The 23,978-nt window shown below is 38.8% G+C and overlaps 1 protein-coding gene across 2 annotated transcripts in view; it reads left to right on the forward strand.

Annotated features, from left to right (window-relative positions):
- The first annotated feature begins 2,849 nt into the window (after positions 1-2,849).
- Positions 2,850-23,978, forward strand: part of PTAR1 (protein prenyltransferase alpha subunit repeat containing 1) — a 33,245-nt gene continuing 12,116 nt past the window's right edge. The window contains exons 1-5 of one of the 2 annotated variants that reach the window (XM_059837172.1): positions 2,850-2,970; positions 6,633-6,802; positions 13,385-13,451; positions 18,331-18,435; positions 22,133-22,346. In XM_059837172.1, coding sequence (XP_059693155.1) covers positions 2,885-2,970; positions 6,633-6,802; positions 13,385-13,451; positions 18,331-18,435; positions 22,133-22,346 — 642 coding nt within the window. In that variant the 5' untranslated portion in view covers positions 2,850-2,884. The remainder of the gene's footprint in view (positions 2,971-6,632; positions 6,803-13,384; positions 13,452-18,330; positions 18,436-22,132; positions 22,347-23,978) is intronic. The other variant, XM_059837174.1, reaches the window with a different exon arrangement.

Genomic DNA, 23,978 nt, shown 5'->3' on the forward strand with positions numbered 1-23,978 from the left:
AATGTTGTGCATTTAACCAAATAGCTTATTAAACAATGACTGAACAGCAGTCACACCACCCAGTACTTACTGCATGACAAATTGGCTTGTCTACAGTACTTTTAGACCTTTTTAGATCATCCCTCGTTGTAGACATCAAACACTGGGAAAGGCAATCTGTCACTCTTGACAGGTAACCCTGAGAAGCATTCCTGCCTGAGAGATGTCAGTGCAGGAGAGCTCAGTGGGCTCTGGTGACTGCAGACACTGGTAGTGAGAAGTGACAGCCTTGCAGTCAAACACCCCTTTGGTGTGCGTGCAGGTAAAAGTGTGGCAATGCTTCATTCTACCCCGTTCCACAACAGACAGGGTACTGTGCTCCTGGCTCAGGGCATTAGTCCCCAGTAAGATGTGACGTCCCACAAGCTGTCAGGGTTTGCATGTCAGGGCTGATTTCAGGCAGGGCTGTTTGTCAGCGTGGCCTGAATCAAAGCACTGCTAGCCCAGTCACTGCAGGTGCACATGTGTGAAACAGCAACAGCTTTCTGATTGCTACCCTGAGAGGCAAACACGTGCACAACCATGTATAAAACCATACACACCCAGCACATTCTCTGATGTGAAAGAACTATCACTGAAAAACCTGAAGACTCATGCGTTTCATTATATGAAAAAATGTGATGCAACCTCCTGCATTTGTACCATGGTTGTCAAAATTTCAAACAACCTTTGTAATAAATAGAAAAGCAAGGACTGTGGTGATGCACTTTCACTCGTGTTGGCCATGCAATGTGATCTGCTTAGAAAAATATTAGGCCATGGGAAATCACTAAGACTGATGTGCCCATTTCCCCACACACTTGTTTCCACCCATACAAAGGAGGGACAACTTGTACCAGCTGTGAGACGTTTTCACAAAAAATATAATACTGAAATCAATTGCATTAAACTCAGTTGGACTTGTCCATAAAGCTCCAACAAATTAAAATTGTTGGGGGGCACAGAAACCAGCCAAGATTATTACATGTTTTGCGAAGGTGGCTGTGAACAAATTAACACCTACATTTCACACCTGGTGAATTGGATCTGAATTGCAAGATTTTAACCTTTTAGGCATTTATTGAGGCAATTTTAATGCACTAGGAGTTTGTTATGTCACTTTAGATAGTTAGAAGGACATATTATTCTGTACCCATGAGAGAAGTCCTCAAGAAAATCGTTTCCAATACTTTTGAGACTGCCCCACATGACATAGGAATGGATTACTCAGGGAAATGTCTTTTCTGTGTGTAACAGAGAGATAATTCCTGACTATTTAACTACAGTGTATTTTCCACAGTTTATGCCCTATGTGAAATGTAATGAAAGAGTATTTTCTGAAATAAATTATTATAATTTCCCCAAAATTACTAAAGTAAGCCTTCTTGGCTGACAATTCAATAATCACTGCCAAAAGCTACTATAAAGTATAAACACCAATGCCCACGTTACAAGCTTTGACAATGTATAGAATTGCTAAGATGTACAATTTAAATAAATTTCATTATGACATTTTAATAAGAATAGCAATTTAATATTCAGTTCTCTTCAAAGGTATGCATGAAGTCATAGACACTATATTGTCAGTTGATTGCACAATTCTAAGTAACTACTTTTGACACTTTTTAGTACATTAGTAGTTTTGTATCAATTTTCAGTGCTTTAAGAACCTTGCATTGTTATGATTGATTTTCACTTGTACCCAATAGTAAAACCAAAAAAACCCACCAAAACCCCAACCCATCACAAATACAAAAATTAGACTTTTAATTCAGAGAGTATTTTTGTCATGATTAATGACATCTGAAAGTTGTTTCAGTTAGGTCTAATTCACCAAAACCTCTTAACAGAATTACAATAACGAAAGACCCAAACCAACCTCATTGCTAGAACTATTTCAGTCATTGTATTCCCAGACTGAACTTCAATTTGCTGCTTTTCACAAATGTGATTCAAACCTGTACACAAACAAATAGACAAAGTGAGAAGGCAGTGAGTCAGAAAAGGTATACTGTCCAGTACATAAAACTTAGTCCTTTCTAGTAAGGCATAAATTAAAAATTCTGGGTTATACTGAACCCAGAAACCTAAGCTATTTTGAAAAAACAGCTTGTATTTTTCAGCTAATAATATCTCCCAATATTCACCAAATGTTTCAACACCTTTCCTCATATTTGTATTCTTGCTCATTTGACATCCAGAATGCATCAGTTTACTTTAACAATTTTAGACACCACACATCATAAAAACAGTGTCTATACATTCGACAAAGTGAGTGAAAACATGGAACAGCACAGATATGTAACACAGTTCCCTGAAACCAGCATAATTTAGCCTGAATTCTTCCACTTAATATATGGGCTATTAAAAAGGCCCCATAAAATGTTCCATAGGCCATTTTATTATTATTATTTTTTATTTTTAAGGAAACTATATGGAAGGGTCTACCAGACCTCTTGGTGGGGGGGAAGGCAATTATGAAGCCGATGATGATGACATTGCAAGCTTTCAAATTGGAGACAAATCAACTACGCAGGGTTAATGCTTTGTAAATATATTAATTTCTAATGACAATCAAATATATCAGTTGCGGTCCAGAATCAGAATCGCCTCTTCGCCTTCCGCCTTGAAGAGAAGCGCTCCCATGTCTACCGTGAGTCAAGAGAAGCTATACACACAGTGCTTATCTTTTGAAGCTGCGCGGCCCAGAGCGACTGCTGACATACCCAAGACACGGAGCAACAAACGCGCCTCTGAAGGAACGGGCGCCGCTCCCGCCCGTCCCCGCCGGCCGCGCCCCGGCACCGCCCCGCGCCCGCCGCGCCCGCGCTGCCCCGGAAGCGCTCCCGCCGCCGCCTGCGGGAACATGGCCGAGTCGCCGGAGGAGGTGGCTGTGCTGGTGCAGCGGGTCGTGAAGGACATCCGCAACGCCTTCCAGCGGAACCCACACATGTGAGTGCGGCCGCGGCCGGGCGGCGCGGAGGGCGCGCTGCCTGTGCTCCGGCCCGTGCGCGCTCTGCGGCCGCCGACGGGCGGGGCGCGGGTCCCGGCGGGGCCGGCCGGGGCTGGGGCCGGGCCCGGGCCCAAGGTCACGCCGTCAGTGGCCGCGGGGACCGGCCGGCTCTCCTCCGAGCGGGAGGGCCGGCTCCGGGCGGTACCTGTGCGTCCGTGGGGCAGGGCACCGTGTCCCTGTCCTCGGTGCTCTCCTGCCGCCGCGGCTTCTCCTGGCTCTCTCCGGAGCCTGAGCCGTGGAGACCGGTGCGGCCGCAGCCCGGCGGCACAAGCCCCCCGCCGGCAAAACGCACGGCGGCATGGAAACCTGCGAGGGCTCCTTGGTCTGGAAGTGATAGATATATTTTAAAAGAAAAGTTGCTAATAACCTCTCTGTGAACTCGATGTTTGGCAGTGTTAAACTCGTCGCGCAGTCGGGATGGGCTGAGCCTGCCTGCGGATCGCCAGACTTGCCCAGCCCCGCAGGAGGCAGCGGGCTCTCTGTCTGCCTGGAACTGAGCTCTGGCGCTGGTGGGAGCAAAGCTTAGGATAGAAGCCTCCTGAATGGTACCTTTGGACAAAGAGAACAGTGTGGTGAATGCCACCTTCAAACCCATATCTGTTGGTAGAAGTGCTTGTGCTTTTTATTGTGTGCTGTTTTGAGGAAAACAGAATGACTATGAAAATGCAAACCACAGTAATTTTTATCTTCTGAGAATCAGATTTATCCAGCAGTATGGGGGGGCAGATGGTCTGTTTCATTTTTCAGTGTTGTTGACCAGCCTTGAGACCCTGTTTTAAGTACCTCCCATACTTCTCTTTCCCAGAATGTATTTCCCCAGCCTTTAAGACACAAACTGGGGAAGTATCTTTCAGCCTATATGCAAGCTCCATGTTGGTTACAGCAAATAAGGTAGCACATAATGAATAACAACTTCCTAATTTAAGTGAGGTGTATTTGTGTCAGCTGGAAACTCTGCAGTCTCTGAGGCAGTGGCCTGTTAATCTTCTCCACAAAGTGATAAGCTAAACAATTACATAGGAAAATTTTATGTCACCTAATTTATCCCTTTGCTTAACAAGAGAAGATTAGAGTGAATATCCTCATGTTTCTCTAAATGTAGTAAGCAATTTGAGTGGGCAGCCAGGTTTTAAAATGCAGCATATGGACGCTGTTTAAAAAAAGGCTGCGTTTTGCCTTGAAGCTTCATTTTTAGGATATGAAGCATAATGTGCTGTAAACGGACAGTATTTATGAATGAATGTTCTGATTTTTTCATAGTTCCCACTCCTCTGCCAGAATGCTTTATTGGTAGCAAACTTGGATATGTTTTTTAGGAATTTGCTGCTATTGCAATTTCCTTTCATAAATGCAATCTCAGAGATGAAAGTACGCTGCAAGTGTTGTGTGTGCTGACACTGATGCACTGTGACATGCTTCAAGTTAAAAAGCACAAGCTGCTGCTACTTTATCCCTTGAAGGAGAAAAAGTGTCAGTCATGTCTGCTAGATTTCTGAAGTGGTTGAAACTACTTGAAATGGGACTCTTCAGGCCAGTGTTGGCTATGGGCCCTTTGCTGTGCTGCCTCTGTGCCTCAGGAGCACTAGGCTCTAGCTGTGCTGGCTGAGTCTTTTCATGTATCTGCATCTTGTCTTCTGCTGCTGACCAGCTGCAGTTCTTGACAGGTGGTATCCTGTATTCAACCTGTTACAGATCCAGGTTTGAATTATTTTACATAGGAACTGCCTAGCTTCAGTGAAAATAAGGAATCTGCTACATACATGATGTTGCTGTTCACCATGCTTTTGTGCCACACTCACCTCTTTTCCAGCATTTCTTGACCCTTTTCAATGGCTGCTTGTACACTTACCCACTTGTCAGCTTTGTGCAAACTGTGCCTGTCTGTCATTTTGGTGTGTTCAAAGCTGTATTGTTAAACTTAGCTCACCCAAGTCAGACCTCTTGTATTTGGTAATAAGTAAAGGTGTGGATGTTTGTTTTGTGGGGTTTTTTTCCTCTCCTTGCTGTTTACTTTTGGTATACTGTTGGTGAGTTACAGCTGGTAAGTTCTTATGGTAATTCACAGAGTTAATTAGCCAAGCAGTGCCTGACTGCATCTTCGTTACTTTTGGAGACTTTAATGTCCCTGTATGCAAGGCCAGGCAATGTTTAGCCAAGGACTGGGTTTAGCATTCATACAAGAAAGACCCAGTGATACAAACTTCAGGCTATTAAGATACTGTGTTGATAGAAGCGGATTGGAATGTCATTTTAGGTTTAATCTTGCTTCTTGAAGAGATTAGCTTGTGTTAAATAGAGCAGCACAGATAAGGATCTTGGTTTGATATCCATTTTTTGCTTTTAGTGGGGTGGGAGAATGCTTTTTTCTTCTCTCTCTTCTCAGCTGACTGGGAAAGCAAAAGGGACCTAAATGTGTGTTTGGAGACAGAGCCACGTGATTTGCAAGTGTTTTACCTTGAGTTCACCTTGCCTGTATTTTTTGCAGCTTGTGATATATGTTGTGATGTATATAAGATCAAATATGTTTTCTGAATTGGCAAATACATTCTTAAACAGGCACACTGTGTCACTTTTGATTACCTCAATAATAATCCAGTGAGGACACAGAACTAAATCAGCGTGCTCAGAGTACGCAGTAATAAATTTTATTTAAGATAATTGAGTTGAGGTTTCGGAGCTGGCACTCGCCGTGTATCTGTAAATCTTGTATTAAGAAGACTTAAGATGGAGAATTTGTTTTCTCAGATCACGAGAAATCTTTTTTATCCTGTGTGAGATCTGAGGATTTCCCTCTTTAGCAACAATTTTCTCTATTGAATGGGAGTTGGTGGAGAATTGGTGCATAATTGAAATAAAATAATGTTGCTGTATGTCTAAACAAGTGTGAATCCCTGATGAGCTGTGTTTATTTCTAAGAAGCTGCCAAAGCTACTATTCAGCATACTAGAATAAACTGACAAAAAGTAAAATATGGTACAGCCTGTTGAAACTGAACAGCTGAGTCTCTTTGGCTTTGTTTGCTGGTACAAATGCTCGTGTTTGTCACTGTTGTTTCAAAGGCTTACATTTCTCATACAAAGTTGTCATCTAATCAGCCTCACGTCTGTGTCTCAGCTCTTCCCCCTGTTTATCATGCTGCCTTGCACAGGACAATGACAAATGGAACATATGGAAATGAGCATATTCTTCTGTGTGATCCTTAATGTCAGAGCAGCTAGTCATGCTGCTGCAGGGCACACCTGGGTAGCTTTTGGTCAGGCAGATGCCTGTACTAGTGAGCATGTTCTGTTTCTCTTGCTGAAGCAGCAGTTTTAGCTCTGTCGCATATTTATTACAAAACCAGGGATGCTTGTCTTGATTCAGGGGAGTTAAACTGCTTGGATGGTAGTCTAAAAACAGAAAAAATGAGGCTTTCATAATTTAGGATCTTTGTGAAAAATCAAATAAAACTATTTAGATTACAGATTTCAGCAAAGACAAGGGAAAAAGATGATGGAATGTTTGGTTGGGACGCATTGCCAACCATTGCATTTCTGTCTTGAGAAAAATAATTGTCACCTACTGGAAATAAGCTTACTTATATTTCTCTCTGTTTTTTAAGAGATGAAATTGGATTAATACCCTGCCCTGAAGCCAGATATAACCGGAGCCCTATTGTCCTGGTAGAAAACAAGCTTGGTGTGGAGAGCTGGTGTGTGAAGTTTCTTTTGCCATATGTACACAATAAACTTCTCCTCTACAGACAGAGAAAACAGTGGCTGAACAAGGATGGTAAGTTCTGAGTTGGAGAAGAGTATACTATGTGATCTTTAGTGCACATTTTTTATTTATAGTAAAACCATTTAGTTTGGAAAAGAGCTTTAAGATCCGAGTCCAGCCATAAACCTGACACTGCCAAGTCCACCACTAAACCATGATCCTCAGTGTTGTGTTTACATGTCTTCCAAAATACCTCTAGGGATGGTGACTCTACCACTTCCTGGATAGCCTGTTTCAATTTTGACAACACTTTCAGTGAGGAAATTTTCCCTCTTATCCAACCTAAACCTCTCCTGGTGCAGCCTGAGACCATTTTCTCTCATCCTGTTGTTTGTTACCTGTGAAGAGAGACTGACGCTCACCTGGCTACAGTCTCCTTTTATGTAGTTTTTGGTTTTAGTAAGGTTCTCCCAAGCCCCATTTTCTCCAGGCTAAAGGCCTCCAGCTCCCTCAGCTCCTCTTTATAAGACTTGTGCCCCAGTTGCCCTTCTCTGGGCTCACTACAGCACCTTGATGTCTCATTGAGTACATGGAGATGTTCACAGGTGTGATCCTGCTGGCCACACCATTGTGACCCAAGCCAGGATGCCCCTGGCCTTCTTGACCACCTGGGGACATTGCTGGCTCACGTTCAGCTGATTCTGGCTGGCACCCCTGGATCCTTTTCCACCAAGCATCTTTCCCGCAAGCCTGGGTATTGCCTGGTGTTGTTGTGACCCAGGGGCAGGACCAGTCAGAAACTCATACAAATGGCCTTGGCTCATCAATCCAGCTTGTCCAGATTCCCGTGCAGAGCCTTCCTGCCCTCCAGTAGATCACTCCCACCCACAGTGGTGTACTCCCCAAACTGACTGAGGGTGCACTCAGTGCCTTTGTCTGGGTCATTTACCCTTCCTAATGCCCGTTTAACCTGTTGTGGAAAAAATGGTGGTTACTCAGGAGAGCAGGCTTTGGATTGAACATCTTAAATTAAATGAGTTTATTTTCATTTGAAAATAAAATTTCTTTCTCTCTTGCCCAAACTGGAAAGGTTAGAGACAGACAATTTCAGCGAGTTTTTGGAAGAAGTGATGTTAGTTGATACAGAAGGGATTTTCTCCTGCTTTCCTGAGTCAAAAGGAAAATGTGGTAATGTATGTATCTATTGTAAGAAATGACTGCAGTGTGTTTCAGATGCAGAGGTACCAGAAATCATTAGTCCCTGCAGCTTGATAATTGTAAAGTTTTATTTCCTTTCTCATCTCTTTGTTTTTTTTTGGTTTTTAATTTAATTTGAATAAAAATTCTTACATGAATGTATGAACAGGTGTGACATAGGAGGTACTTAACTTCTTATAAGAGTAAGAATGAAAAAGAATAACTAGTTTATGAAACAAGTTTTTTGTTTATTGTTGCAGTACCTTCTAAGTAGCAGTTGGAATAAAGAATGTTCTTATTCTGGGCTTCTCAGTGTCTATTTTTCATATCCCTCAGAAAGAGCTATATCTGTTCTGTTGAAGTGCACGCTGTGACCACTCACAGAGTTCAGATCTTTAGTATCTCACATCCAACTGGGTTTCAGTTTTGGATTGTTACCATATTTTAATTTTTTTCTATTTACTTGTAACTAACCTGTCCATAAAGCTCTGACTGTGTCCGTTTTGCTTCAACATGTATGGGATTGTCTTCCCCTTCTGAAGCATACCAAACAGCCACCATTCATTCAGTTGTGTTGATTGCAGCTATGGCAAAGCCAGTCTCCCTGGCTCTTTATGAAATAGAGAGTTAAAGAATTATGTTTTAAATAGTGGGATTTTAGCATACATCTGGTGCAGACTCTAGCACCGAGTCATAACTAACAAGGTTACTGCTAGGTAGATTTTTGGAGTAGGTCTATGTAGATCAGGAAATTATGTGTGGCCAGTAGCATTTCTCCTTTGATCTACTTTTGTTTAGTGTTTTATAGCAGTATTCTGTTTCACTTTAAGTGGATGAAGCCAGATGTGCACTGATGCTCATTAAAGTGTAGAGTGTGGCACAATCAGGTGGTGTTGGTCAGGTCTGTATATGTACACTTGAGCTTCTTTTGCCTTTGATGATGATACAGAGAAAAATCAAGGTCTTTAGTGGTTCTTGGAGTGGGAGCATTCTTAAAGCAGAGAGTATTGCCTTCTTTTGTCTGCCTGATGGTGGGGTCTAGATTTGCTAAACACACTTTGATTTCTTATTACAAATGTATAGATGTGTAGTGCAAGCATTTTGGAAAGAGTAGCATGAAATGGCAGGCAAGGTGGATCATGACAAGAGGGAACCCATTTTTCTGGTGACACAGAGTCTTCCAGTGCTAGCTGTATACCTCATGTGATGTTAGAGTAACAGCGCAGTGGCTTGATCCTTACAATCAATTACCCTTCAGAAGAGTAGCTTAAAGAAGGTGAAGTGTTTTCATGTGTTGCTGGGTATGACTGACCCATTAACTGTGTTTTATTTTTGTCTAACAGATCAGTTGTGTATGTTTGTGTCATTGTGTGTCCCACATTCCTCCTAGAGGTTGATGACATGTCATTATGTGGACTTAATGAATTTTAGATTGCCCTTTAATTTTTACATAATTGATTTTCTTGAATGTTTTTTCTCATTACAGACATCTTTAAAACACTCATCCTAGGGGATGTGTATTGCTAACACAAGTAACTTTCATTTCTTCTTGGTCTTTGTGGTTTGTGGTTGGACCTATTAAAACCAGGATGGTTTTGATCACTGCCACCAACCAGCTGCTGATTTATTCAGTTCTCATAGAAACTGGTGATTGTGACATTCCAAATTTGAAATTTGTAATGCAGATGATTACAAAGTTCAATAAACAAAGCTTTAATTCAGGGGATGTAATTAATGTTGACTGACACATAACTAAATACAGACTTTAGCATTTAAAGAGTTGAACCTATAAGCACAGGCAATCTTAGCAACACCAGTGGTTCTCATTGCAGTGCTTTTGGAGGTCTGAGGTAGGAGTTTGTGATGTATATTGTTTTTACACTGCAGATCTTCAGCAGGGAGACTTTATTTTGGTCTCAAGTGTTATAGTAATGTCTAAACATTGAAATTTCCACACAGAGAAAAACCTCTTGCTTCAAGCCAAACTACAAGCATTGAGATCTATGTCACATTTTTGCATGTCTGAAGACAGCTGGTGGCCATTACCTGTGTGGTGGCACCCTGCTCCAGTCACACCAGTGCTGGTGCTCTGTTGTGATGCTGTCACACCTGACGATGCCACAGGGATGGTGTTTGCAGGCCTCTGCTTCTCTCACAGCTGAAGGGAACAGCCTTCGTGCACAGCCCTTCTTCTCAAAATGCAGCTCAGAATACTCTGTCAGTGAATTCTGCAGTAGCATGCATTTTAAACTAGTGCCTGCTTGGCTTTCTTTCGAAAATGAAACTCAATTCTCTTTTGTCTCTTCATTTACAAAATGCGCAGTTCACAGGTGTGTGAAGAGGTGATCTACAGCATTTTCATGTCTGTTGTGGTTTTCTGTAACCACTGTAAAACACAGTCAGGTCCTTCATGCTAAAAACCATGTTTGTAAGGGAGTTTGGTATGTTTTACCATAATTGAGTTTGACATTTGATAAAAGGTTTGAGCAGAAACTGAGCTGCAGTGGTGGAGAGAATTAAGGCAGAAGTCTTTCCCAGGTGGGCTTAGAGACTTGTCTCTGAGGTATCTTAAGTATGTATATTCTGTCAAGAGTTACAGTTTTCCCTTAAGTATTCTCAAGGATTTTGCACCAGATTGCTTTTGTACATGAAAATGCATGTCTGGAATTTGTCAGGATAGTTGTTTTCTTTTGCATCTAGTAAAGAAATAGATTTGTGTATTACTTCTTCAGGATTCAATTGTATATTCTGTTGAAGCTTGTTATAAGTGGTGATTGCAGATGTAGTCTCTACTCACCTCTTCTGTTTTGAGTCACTGTAAGCCATTTAAAATAGAACAGAGGAGAACAACAGGGTGCTGATTCAAGTGTCTGCTTTCAGATGTGGTGTCTGGTATTTTTTCTGACAGGATCCTGGAAGAAGGAGGTGCTTTATAGTTATTCAGTGGTGGGTTAGTGACACAGATGTTTAGTTATAGTTTCTTTTGGATACTTGTAATCCAGAATCATGACTGCTCCCCATGCTATTATTTGAGTTTAGAAATCTAAATTTAACAAAATGTTTCTATACTTTATCCAATATTTTTTAAATTTATGCATGCATACTGTTATGTCAAGATGATTTTCTGAAATTGTTACAGATTACTCACAGAATATCTAAAAAACTGGATACAGCCATATTTAAAGGTGTGCTAAACGCAAATTGTCTTATTTGTCCTTTTGCAGTTAGGGAGACTTTAATATGCAAAAGGACATGTTCACTGTGCCTGAAACGTATCTAGTAGAAAGTAATTTTAAATTGTAAATAAAAGATGTTTTGTTTTGTTACTGACACAGGGGAATAGTTGGCAAATACTATCATTGTGTGCTAGATCTGTCATAAGACTTCCTAATAAAAAGTGGCTCAGAGGTTAATAAATTGGGCCATTTTTCTATTGAAAAGGGGCTTAGAGGTTACTAAATGGTGTCATTTCACATCTCTGGCTCAGAATCCACACTTCATACATCTTCATCTGTTACTTACATCAAAGAATATTGACATGAAAGAGCTAGGTTCTACTTGGAGATTTTCCTTTTATCTGCATCTTTCCTCTGATAATGTTCAGGATAAAGTGAACCTCTGTGATGGGAAAATGGACGAAATGCAAACAAGTTCTGTTTAAATTGGACTTGATTGGGTGCTGTTACAGACCTTTGAGATTACCAGAATAGTCATGTTAACTGGAAATCATGAATAAACGAGCTCTGTCATTCTAAGTAGAGTTTGAAAGGCTTTTCTGTAAAGTATTCAAAAAACTGAAATAGGTTATAATAAACTATTGCATGATGTTCATATAACATGTGCAGTGGTAGTACCTAATAATTACTAAAACCATTGTTGCAGGTAAAATGGAAAATGTACATTAAACAGTCATAGCTCACAATTTTAACTATACCTCCTTATAAAAATTATGTTTTCGTAAATGTTCGAAACTGATTTCTGAATGTAAAATTGAAACAGTAACCACGAAACACTTAGCAGATGTTTAATTTTATGTATGTTTGATTTTGTGTATATGAGTAATCCTGGTTATTTGAATTGGGATAGTCAGCTGCATAAAATTAAATGGGTGTTGAAATACTTTCCTGGTTCAGGAATTGGGTAAACCAAGGAATAATATTTGTACATTCAGGCAGCAAATAAGGAAGAAGCTTTGTGCATATGAAAAGTATTTATTCCTTGGCAGGAAAGAGAGGTTTAACTTGTGAAAATAGAAAGTTAAGTTTGTTCCTTGAGACACTTTTTGAAACATTACAGCTTAGTGCAAAGTCAACAGTACACCAAAGAGTTCCCCACTGCACCCCCCCCCATCACCCCTTGCATTATATGGTGCTTAGCATGTTCCTCATAAGGAAGAACATAATGGAAAGCACAGAATTTCTTTGTTGGGCATAAATGATCAATCAGACACATGGTAATATATGAAGGTATTTCACTTTTAGACCTACTTAAGTATTCTCTTGTTTCAGAGATACCTGAAGCCAAGTCCTTTGCATTTTGAATTAATTTATGTATTGTTACTGTGGAGTTTCACAGTAGTTCATTTTGCAGTCATACTGAGTGCACTAACCAGAGATCTGTTTCCATGAGATACCATCCTTTTCTTTTTCCTTCAACTAATGAAGTACCTCTTATTCGCTGGAAATCACCTGAAAATTCAGGGTGATTAGGAGAGAATGTAGCCAAATTTAATTTACAGTAGAAGGTTGTATAGTCACATTCAGTTTTTATGACATAGTTGAAAATAAGTGTAATACATAAATTACAAAATACAGTGCTTAAATGCAGGGATGCAAGAAAATGTTTTGGTTTTTGCTTTGGTTTTTTTTTTATTGAATTATTCTTAAATCTTCAGTCTGAGGCACTTCACAATGTATTTAAAGTGTTTTCTGTACAGTTTCATAGGGAGTACTTCTGTAATCCTCATTCATAGCTGTGGTGTTTAATTTTTTAGCTACAGGTTTTTTATAGTGTATGTATTTTTTGTAACAGGATGATATATGGCAGCCATCTGCAGCTCAGACTAGTTCTAAAATAGAAGGGTATATTTTTACTTTTCTGTGGTATTTAAAAAACTTTGGATTTTCTTTGAAGAATTCTCTGACTCTCGTATATAGTGTGTGTGGTTAAAATCACTAAATACTCAAGGATTTTATATTATGATTTTTCCTTGCTCAGGGCATACTCAGTTCATTATTTTAAATAATGAAAAGGGAGGATATGGCAGATCTTGCTCCCTTTTAAATTAACTATTAATTAATGCTCTCTCATTTCTGGAGTAAGAGCAGTATTTTACAGAGGTACTGCAGCCCGTAGCAGAAAGACTTTGAGGAATGAGAGGGAGTAAGAGACTGCAAAGAGATCAGTTCTGTGTGCAAATCATTGCTTATCTCAATGTCTCTTGTTCCATCATTTTAGAGCTGATAGATATCACGTGTACCCTGCTGCTGCTGAACCCCGACTTCACCACTGCTTGGAATGTGAGGTATGTTGCACTCAGAAAATGCCATCAAAAGACCCGGGCTTTACATGAGTCAGCTGAAAACTTTGTTTCATGTGGTTGTTAGTGACTCAGCAAGAACTTGTCAACTAAGTGCTGAAGGAATGTTAAAAATCTCTTCTTTTCTATATGTGGCAGATTCTTTTGAGACTGCTCTTTTTTGCTTTTTGTTGGGTTGGTTGGTTTGTTTGGGGGTTTTTGTTTGGTTGGGGTTTTTTTTTTTGTTTTTTTTGTTTGGTTGTTTTTTTTAATTGAAGGCTGATGATTACAGTGCTGCATATGAAGACATGTTTGCACCTCATTTTCAGGATGTACAAGACCCACTGAGATACCATTCCTATTTCCTCCTGCAGTTAATGAGGGTAGTGCTCAGCTGGTGTCTGCTGTGTCTATTCACTGTTCTCATTTTTACCTCCCTGAGTTCTTTTGAGATTCCAGCTCAGTTTGCTGCCACTGCCAGTGTAGGCTATCAAAGATCAGTAGATACACTGCAAGAGAGGGGGAGAAGGTGTCTACCCTTTATTTCAAACACATTTTCCCCCTCCCCTCTACTTTCTTGTACCTGTTGAGTTTAGCATAGTGTCATCATTGGTCAACCTTCAGAACTTGTCCAGGAGTCATAATGGAGGAGGAGTAGGAATTTACCTTTTGCTCTTCAGGAGGTGCAGAAACAACAATTCCTTACAATTTTGTAATCTTAGAGCTCTTTGTAAATTTCAGAGTTGGAGGAATATTCTCTTTCTGCTGCCAAGGTAAGACTGGAGACAGTCTATAAAAGCTATCACTTCAGGAGGGCTGGAGGGCTGACAAAACTCTGGTAGTCTCTAGGAGTGCATTAATGGAAAACAGGACTCCTGTAGTTGCAGTGCACTTTTGCAGGTGGTGCATTAACAAAATGACCTAGAAAGAATATGGCTGCATCTAGTTTTCAGCCCTAGTTATGACAAATTCAGCTTTTACTTTTTTCTTCTTTCACTGCTGATATAGTTCTGAAGGAATCTGCTGTGTTCTGTATCTTTCTGTCTCTCAGGTCTAAAAAAGGGGGATGAATGTGATAGCAATGGTCATGAAAAATGTGTCATGAAAATGTAGCTATGAAGTGTTAAAATGGAATTAGGAGCTTGTGTAAGTACAGAGCTGCTACAGTAATCTCATTTTATGGTAGTTATAATTGATTTTTGGTTTATGTTTTGTGGAATTTTTTTTATTGCACATGCATTCATCCTTATCAGTCAGGCTTTTTTGTGCCTGACGGCTGAAAGAGTTAGCTTTTATGTGCATGAGGAGAGTAGCTCAAAGATGTAAATGGAATTTAAAATGCTAAGGAATGTGGATGAGGATTGTTTTATGATGTTTATAATTTACCAAAACATAGAAATTACTAGAGAAGTGGGCCTTACTCACCAAATTATTGACTAGTGATCTAGCAGTCAGTCTGTCTTTGAAGCTCTGTTTAGCATCCAGAGAGATCTTGTTACACAAGCCAGTCAGTATCTATGGAGGTTACCAGTGAGCCCACTCAAGCAAAGGAACTGCTTTGCTGACTCTGACCCTTCACTGTTCTAGGCTTCTACCAGGAGTTTGCTCTATTGAAGGGGAGGCACTCTAGTTATGTTGACATAAATTTCAGCTTCTCTTTGAAATTACAGATCAGGCTAGCCAAATGTGTACCTTTATAAGCAGAGTAGAGGACTGACTGTGTTCTGTACAGATGCTGTTGATAAATCCTTATCCTGAGGTAGTCTGAGCTGAGAACTAATGGTATGAGACTTGCACTCTGCCTGCAGAACATGATGATCTGCTGTGGGATGATTGGTTTCTTGTTGCTCAGACAATATCATGCCAGGTTCATCTTTCATTCTCCATACACTGATTCAGTGCATTATTTTGAGGGGGAAAAAAAGCGTTATAGACTCTTAAGTAGCCTAAAAAGTTAAAAAGTGTTCTAGTTGTTTACTGAATAGCAGCCCTGCACATAGTGTGTTTCTTGTAATTTATTGACTTTTTCGTTGTAGCCTGGGATAATCTCTTTTTCATATGTTGAATTCTACTGAAAGCTTCCGAGATAGTGGTTGACTCAGAAGATACAGGAAGAGAGAGAAAAGGAAATCCCTTCCTGGGAAAGGACACAGAACTTGGCAGAGCCATGTCAGAAGACTTGAATGGTTTTGTGGAAGACAAGTGGGCATTTTAGCTCAGCTGACAGTCACAGAAATTCGTATCTGAATAATGAGGCACTGGAGAACACAGAACTTTAGACGTGTTATCTAGGCCATCTAGGACTAGATGGTCTGCCGGGACTTAGTAGCTATTCTGAACAGCTCTAATGTGCCTACTGCATATGTTTGTTGATTAGTTATTTATTTATATTAATTAGAAGTGACTGCAAAGTTACAGAAGAGCAGAGACCTGGGACCCTGAGCAAGAGGTAATTATATGGCAGAGAAAGACTTTCTAAAGAGTAATGTGTCACTTCCTAGGAACTGAGAGAGAACCCTGTTATACTGAATGGCATAAGAGGTATCTCCAGTTGCTAATCCTAAATTCAGTCAGCTTGTGTTTTTAGAAGTTGAAAAGTCTAGCAAGTTAAAATGACCAAAATTTTTATGGAAGTGATTGTAAAGGAATTTTTATAAATGCCTTTGTTCTTCCTGTTATACTTCCTGGGATGTACAACTGATGAACAGACATTAGGTAACAAGATGATCTGAAAAGTCACGTTTTGCTTTCAGATATAAATTACTTCAGAGGTGTTAGCATAAGGCAAGTAAAAATTATTCCAGATTATCTTTTATGGGAGCTATAATCTGTAAGGCTGAAACATTATCTATGATCCACATGGCAAGAAAGTAAGCTAGAAATTATATATCCCAAGCTGGATGTTAGCTGAAAGAGCTTAGAAGAGGTTTATGTGTGAGTGTATGGTGCTTCAGTCATACTAGTTCTTGCAGCCCTTTGTGAATAGGAGAATCTCTCATTTGAAAATCATTACAACTAAAAACAGCTTTTCTGCTACAGCAGTTAAGGTGGATCTTGTCTGTTCTGTTCCTCAACTTTGCAAAAGAGGAAGTTTTAAACGTGTAGAAGTGTGAGGCTGTTTACTTAGAGTGAATGTTTTAGTACAGAAATAACACTTTCTTCACTGAAAGTTTAGGTTTTGGAGGGTAGGTGGCCTGATAATCTAAATCTTTGTTAAATATGTACATGCATTTGTTTTAAGTATCAGACTGATCTAAGCTGTATTTTCATTGGGTCTGTGTGGTAAGTAATTTTAACCAAAATGTCGCCTTTGCATTGCAGTAATGAGGCAGTTGTTCCACCTGCTCCTGGTGGAACAACCGAATGTTTGTTCTGCTGCTTTCCAAATTTGAGTGCATTGGAGCAGAATGGTCTGGTCAGTCTGCCACTTCTGGTTGGTATATCTGAACTGCCCGTTAGAAACCATCTAAAAGCATCCAATCCAAAGCATGCTGGAGCTTGGTTGAGATAAAAGCATGTTCCCCAGTATCTCTGAGAAGCAAAACTTCCATAAGGATTTATACATTCCCCACTCTGTTTCCATTTTAAATATTTGCTCACTATTAGTGTTGCAACCATTAGCTTCTGACTGTGGTTATAAGTTTCAATTACAGCAACACAAAGCCAAAGTACCAGATGGAGTCAGTTTCCTACTAAAAATTACCAACTCAGACAGAAAATATGTACTTACAGAAAGGAAATATGTCAATTTGTTTGAGAGACTTGAGCCATAACTTCAGGACAACATGTTTTCTGCGTCAGACTGCAGAGGAGTTTTGCGTTCTTACTTGATAGCAGATCTTTCCAGAATATATTTCCTTCCCTCCCACTGAGGTCTTTTGGTCAGAGAGTTGATCATCTGCTCCTCGCTTACTAGTGCCATGCCTATCATTATGATGAATCAGGAATTATTAGAAAAAGCAAAACCCAAACCCATGCCAAAATTGCTTCTGCTTCTTGCACTGTCAGTTTTTAGTTGTGACTTCTGCAGGTCCTGGAAAATGTGTGTTTTCTTTCTGCAGATTGTAACTTTGGAATTTACTGTATTTTTACTTCAAAGCTGCTACCTACTAGGTTGGAGAATAGGGTATGAAGACCCTTGGAGTAACCAGTGGTGGGTGATGTCTGCAAACATGCTCGGGACAGGCAATAAGAGTTATAAAACTAGAAAGAAGAGAGTGAGGGGTAGGGAATTCTGTGCAAAGAAGGTGAGGAGGCCAAGTACAGATTTTCATTTTGCTCTTTCTGTGGGAGGTATTTTTGTAAGAGTTGTGTTGGATGAACATTGAGTTTTGTCAGGGCAAATTTTCAGGTTTTTTTAACCAAAGATTGTTTTACATTGAAGTTACATTTAAGTAAACAGAGCAATTGCATCCTTTTTGTTAAGTTTGTAAAACATTCTTCACAGAGAATATTTTCCTTTTTCTTATAAATTTAGGGAACCTTTACACTGTATCTTGAACAGTATTTAAAAACTAAAAGTGTGGAGGAGGAGGGCTATGTGTAAGAGTATTTCCAGATGTACACATGATCTAAGGGCTTAATTTCATGAAGGGATGTTTGTTCATATATGTAACCCTACAGGTAGTTGACTCAATAATCTCTGGGTAGGTTTGAGAACTAACAGGTTGTATGTATTCAGATTAAGTTCTTTGTGCACATATGTATAGTACATATGTATGTATAGTAGAATGGATTAATGCATTAAAGGGTTTTTAAACTCTTGTAATTTGACAGTGAAGGTCTGTTATGATACAAAGGAAATGCCATGCAATTTGTTATTGGGATTTGTAGTCTGTTTTCAGGTTACTACTTTTATTCACATGATTTATTTTATCTTTTGTAGGAAAGAATTAATACTGTCTGGCACTTTAAATCCACTTAAAGATTTGCATCTTGGAAAACTGGCGTTAACCAAGTTTCCAAAGAGTCCAGAAACATGGATTCATAGGTTGGTTTCCTTTGCCTTCTATTGACTCTGGAAACATTTTTACTAGGGATTTTTTATTTCCTGTTATTGGGTTGAGGAGAGTTATAGATGCAGGAGGACAACTAGAAATATATCAGAATCTTTGAACCAGTCATTGCAGAATTCTGTGCTTTGGCTTTTGAAGCAACCTGTCTATATTCTGCACTTAGAATTGAAATCATATGTACCTTTTCTGCTGCACACTTTTTAAGTAAACTTTGGAGGGGGGATAAATTTCCTTAGAGGTTTATCATGGCTTGCAGCACCTAAAATCCTCAATCAGAAAATTCTGATTTCTTCAATTGTAACTGTTTGAGCACACTAGGTTTCTCCTTTCCCTCAGATTTACTACTGTATAGTTTGTCTACATTTCAGAAAGTGAAGATTCTGTTAAAGCCAACCTTTGTAAATAAAGCTGGGTTCTTTTCCATTACAGTTCTGGTCTTTTTGGTTTGGTGGATTTATTTTTATAATTTCTAACATAAACTAAGTCATTCAGTCATGTCTACTGGATATCAAAATAACAGATCACATGTTTGGAAAACTTAACTCCAGAGTTACTCAAATTCACAAAGCTAACCATCTCAGTCCTGACTGACCATAAAATGTGTGTATCAGAGCCAACTGAAGCATGGATCCATTGCTCCAAACAAAAAGCTATGTCAATCTTTTATAGATAGCCCAGAAGAGATTTAAATGTATCACATTAGGAAGCAGTTTGCAATGTTTGTGTTTAACATGTCCAGCATTAGGGCAGCTGTAAAGTTGATACTGCATTAGAGACTCCATACTCTATAAAGAACATAAGACTTAATGACTATATGAGAATTTTTGGAAGTGGAAGTTGTTGGTAAACTCTTTTTTGTCAGTGCATGCATAAACTTAAAAGTCTCAAACCTAGTAATCAATGCCTGGAATATTCCAAGGTGTTTCGTTGATACAGCAACAACAATGAATTTCTGCAGCATTGATTTTTAATTTTGATGTTCAGCTTCTTTTCATCATCCTCATGCTACTGACTTGCGCTGCTTGATGGCTTTGAAACAAAAGTATGTAGTTATAATGGGAAAGAATCTTGCCGTTTGTCATAGTTTAACCTTTTCTACATGGTAGCTAACACCAGAAAAATAGGATTATTTTTGCGTGTTAATACTTCTGAACCTGGTGCAATCCATATCATTATGATGATCAATATGTTTTTATCAAATAAGTCAGAATGTTAGGTTCTTTATATTTATTTACATTTTAGAAATAATAAAAAATTCTGACTATAATTTCCATGCAAATGTAAATTAGGAGTATTTTGATAGTATCATAATTTTTCTTTCTCTTTCCTGTGTACATCAGAAAAGGTGTATTTTAGGATGATTGCACAAATGTTTGGCTTGAATTTGGATATGCTGACCATGATTGATACATGTTAGAAAATAAGATTTGCAAAAATACTTCTCTGCATCAGCATAATGATTGCTTTTGGGTTTCCTATTCCCCCATGGTATTAAATCTCAGAAGATGCAAAAACCTATAATGGGGCTATGAATGAAATTCAGTAAAACATAACCAAATTGATTTTTTCCTTATGCATGGGAGATACACTCACTGAGGATGTCAAATACCTGACATTCATTTTGTCAGATGACCTCCTGTTTTATATTTTGGGGGTTCAGATATATCTTGTGCATATACAGTCAGTATATCTATTGATTGAGCAGTTGTCACTTAACATTCCTTCATTTGTTTGTTGTCATTCCAGGAACTGTAAGAGCAATAGTAACATGCAAAAGTGAAAGTGACTCCAAATTAATTGGAGTAAAATTAATTCAGGAAATAGAAAAAGACCAAAAAAAAAAAAAAACAACAAACAAATAATACCATGATATTCAACAGGTTCCAGAAATACATTTTAAATCTTCTGAGGTTGTGGTTGCACTTTCTAGAAAGTAGCTCTAATTTAATTTTATGGGTTTTTTGATGCTGTAGCCACAGAGACCATAAAGTCTGTATATTTTAACTCTCTCCTGCATGTGTAATTTTTCGGATTTCCTTGGCTTATAAAGCCTCCTGGTTTTAAGAAACTGAAACAATTACAGAGTTGAAATATTTTGTCTTTATGGTTTTATTCAGATGTTGGTGTTAATGAAATAATACATATGTTTTGTTAAGAGTGACATACTCATTGAGGTTTTTTTGCCCAGAGTATTTTTGAATTTTCCATTTTTCGCGTAGCTGTGGGCTTAAATAAAAAAGATAAAAAGGTGATGTTTGAATCAATGATATTTTTAAAAATAAATCATCAATCATTAATTTAAAAATTAACTCTTCAAAATTACCACATTTCATAAAATACTCATACAACAGTCAGAGCATGGTTTGCTTAGCTGTACATCTTTATTTAGAACAAATGGTGTATAGGAATAAAGGGTTCATACACTACTTGTAACTCTCTGCTGAGAAACATGCTCAGTTTAAAATTGCATTCTTATAAATTATCTTCAATGTTTTCTTCCAATACTTTGTTCTTTTTTGATAACTGAGTGAAAAGGATACAATTTAGATAAAACCCACCAGTGAACAAGCATATTGTGAATGTCTTCAAATGAGAGAAAAAGCAGATGAGTTAACAATTTTTTTTTTTTAATACATGGTTAACTTACCTATTTTTTATATGCATATATATATGTGTGTAGGTATATAATTCTACAAATTGATTGAAAAATAGAATTCTCTCTTTCAAAAAAGTTAATTTATTACTTTTATTTTGCTTATTGATTTCTTTTAACTTGGAGTTAAAAGAGATTTTTTACACATTTGAAAGTGGCAATTCATTGGTTTTGGAACCAATGTGAGCCAGTACAAAACAGGATAACCTCCATGTTGCACACCAGAAGATGTCAGTCTCTCCAGAGCATTCCACATTGGACCATAGCAATTCCTTTGGCATGGGCTGTTCTTTGGAAATTTACACATCTATAATCTGTTTTTGTAGAACCTTTTTATGTTGGGGCTGCAGATGCAGCATTGAGGGTGCCTCTAAAAATGCTACTAAAACTTTGTCCGAAGTAAAATAAGAAAAGCAGAACATCTAGGAATCCATGCTTATCTCAGACATGTGAAATCAAATGTGTGTAATCATCAGCAGAAACATTTGTTTTGTTTATACCTATAGCCCTTGAAACCATAAGCCTTTTGGGCTTTGCAATTGCTGGTGGTGTACAGAAACCAGTTTGAATTGCAGTGTGCAGTACTGTCAGATGTGAAAGACACTAAGCAGAATTAATTTTTAATTTAATCACTTCTTTCTGTCTTGCTTTGGCTACTTCATTTTTAGTTTTGTGCAAGACTTTGGAAGAGGAGAGCGTTAGAAATTTCATGCACAGGCTACTTGCACTCTTTCACAAATTTGCTGTTTCCTTCTGTTTTATTTTATAATGCTGTAAGTAGCCATGATCACTTAGAGTGAGCAAACTGATGCAGCTGTGTTGGGAGTGGGAGTGCGATGATCGTGTCATAGTTTATAGCATGGCAAGCGTTCAGATGGTTGTTTACTGCTCACTCATTGCCTAGCTACAGTATATTCAGAGAGTAGAAGTATTGGAAAGGTTTGATTTATGCACATGAAAAACCATCTTTTTCTCTTAAACTGCTCTCTCACTATTAACACTTTACATCGTTTAACCAGACGATGGGTGCTGCAACAGCTAATTCAGGAAAACTCCTTGCCCTGTCTTGCAACTAAAGGAAACCTGGGAGCAGCACCTGTGGAGAGGATTCACCGACTAGTGCAGGAGGAAATGAATGTCTGCTCTGAAGCTGCTGGGAGATATCCAAGCAACTACAATGCCTGGTCCCATCGCATCTGGGTTTTACAGCATTTGGCAAAGCTCACTGTCAAGGTATAATGCAATAGTGAATACATTCTTTAATTTTTTTCTCAAAAAACCCCAAATAATGGTTTGCAAAGCAGATTGTATAACATAAATGAAGAGTATCAAGTGAAGTTATCACAGTTGTCTCAGAACTCTGTAATGTGGATCTTCAGATGCCAGAGACTTGCAGCTGTTCAACTTCCTCAAGTAGTTCTGAACATGCTCTTTGCTTATAGTGGGAGGGAGGTGGCTTCCCCACACAAGAGTCTAGAGGATCAGGGACTAGAGGGAAGTGGGAGGGCGGCCTGACTATCAATGAAGACTGAGACAATGAACTTAGTACTTCATCCTTTTCCACAACAGTTGCCCCCAATTGTTGTTTATTAGGGAGCATACACTCTCCTTGGTCTTTTTTTGTGACCTGTGTACTTACACAGTCCCTTCTTGTTATTTTTTGCACCTCTAGCCAAGTCCTGTCCAGCTTTACCTTGGCTTTTCCATTCTTTAGAGGTTTTTTACTTGCTTGATGTCTCATGTAACACCTTCAGCAATTCCTGTGTTTGAATATCTGAAAGTATGATAAATTTCAACAAGACGCAAAACTGGAATCATGCTGAAAAATTGACAGATAAAACAGTCACTGATTCTACAGCCATTTAGTTCTTGCAAAGTTGCTTGAAATTAAGGAGTATGTGTATTATTTAGGGCTGTATTTCTGCTGTAATACAAGCTTTGCCTGTAGTTTGAAGTGTGCAAGGAAGCAGAAGCCCAGAAACATAAATTATATGTTGAATTATCATTTAAATATGACTTCTCAAAACAAATTTATCATTAACAAAGCTATTGACCTGCTTTGGAGCATTTCAAGAGGTATGCTGTGTAATAGGATTTTGGTTATTCTTTTCCCTTTGCTTTGATAAACCTAATGCTACTGCAGACTGAATATCAGCTCAAGCTCTGGGAAAAAGATTTAAAATGCTAGAGAAGAAAGCTTTGGCCCAGTAGGAACATTTACTCAAATGATATAGATGTTTCTTCTTTCTTACACTAGACAGTGAAAAACATTATCTTCTTTCAATATAGAAATTTCAGTTTGTTCTAGCTGCAGAATTTGAATGGCATTAGCAAGTTTACATAGTGTTTAAAGAGTGTTCATTAACGTAAATCAAGGATTTGTCAAGAATAAATTGTTTGAAACTAATCTAATAATGCTGGTATCGGAGTACTTGCCGTGGAAAGTCCGATTTCAGCTTTCTCACATGACTGTACAGTTTGTTAGTGGGGTTAGATCAAGGGCTTCAGATACCTACTAAAAGATGGGTGCATAATTAGGGAACTGGGGTAGGAGAGTGGTAGGGGTGTAGTTTTAGAGTTCGTACACACCGTGTTGCTTCAGTGAAATCATGCAGATAGAAAAATAGAGTGTAGTTCAGCAAGGATTGACAAACTCTTTTGTTTTCTTTAGACTGGAATACTCAATTTCATAATTAAGGGATGGAGATTGACTGATCAGACCCTACAAAAAAACAAGCAAGCTAACAAGTAGTGAGGTAATTGTCATGGGGCAGTACTTCTCTTGTGTGATGCCCAGAAGACAACATGTTCATGAGACAAAGTAGTTTTTCTTGTAGCCATCCCCAGTTATTGCATTAGCTTTTT

This window comes from Haemorhous mexicanus, chromosome Z (genome assembly GCF_027477595.1).
Source record: "Haemorhous mexicanus isolate bHaeMex1 chromosome Z, bHaeMex1.pri, whole genome shotgun sequence".
NCBI lineage: Eukaryota > Metazoa > Chordata > Aves > Passeriformes > Fringillidae > Haemorhous > Haemorhous mexicanus.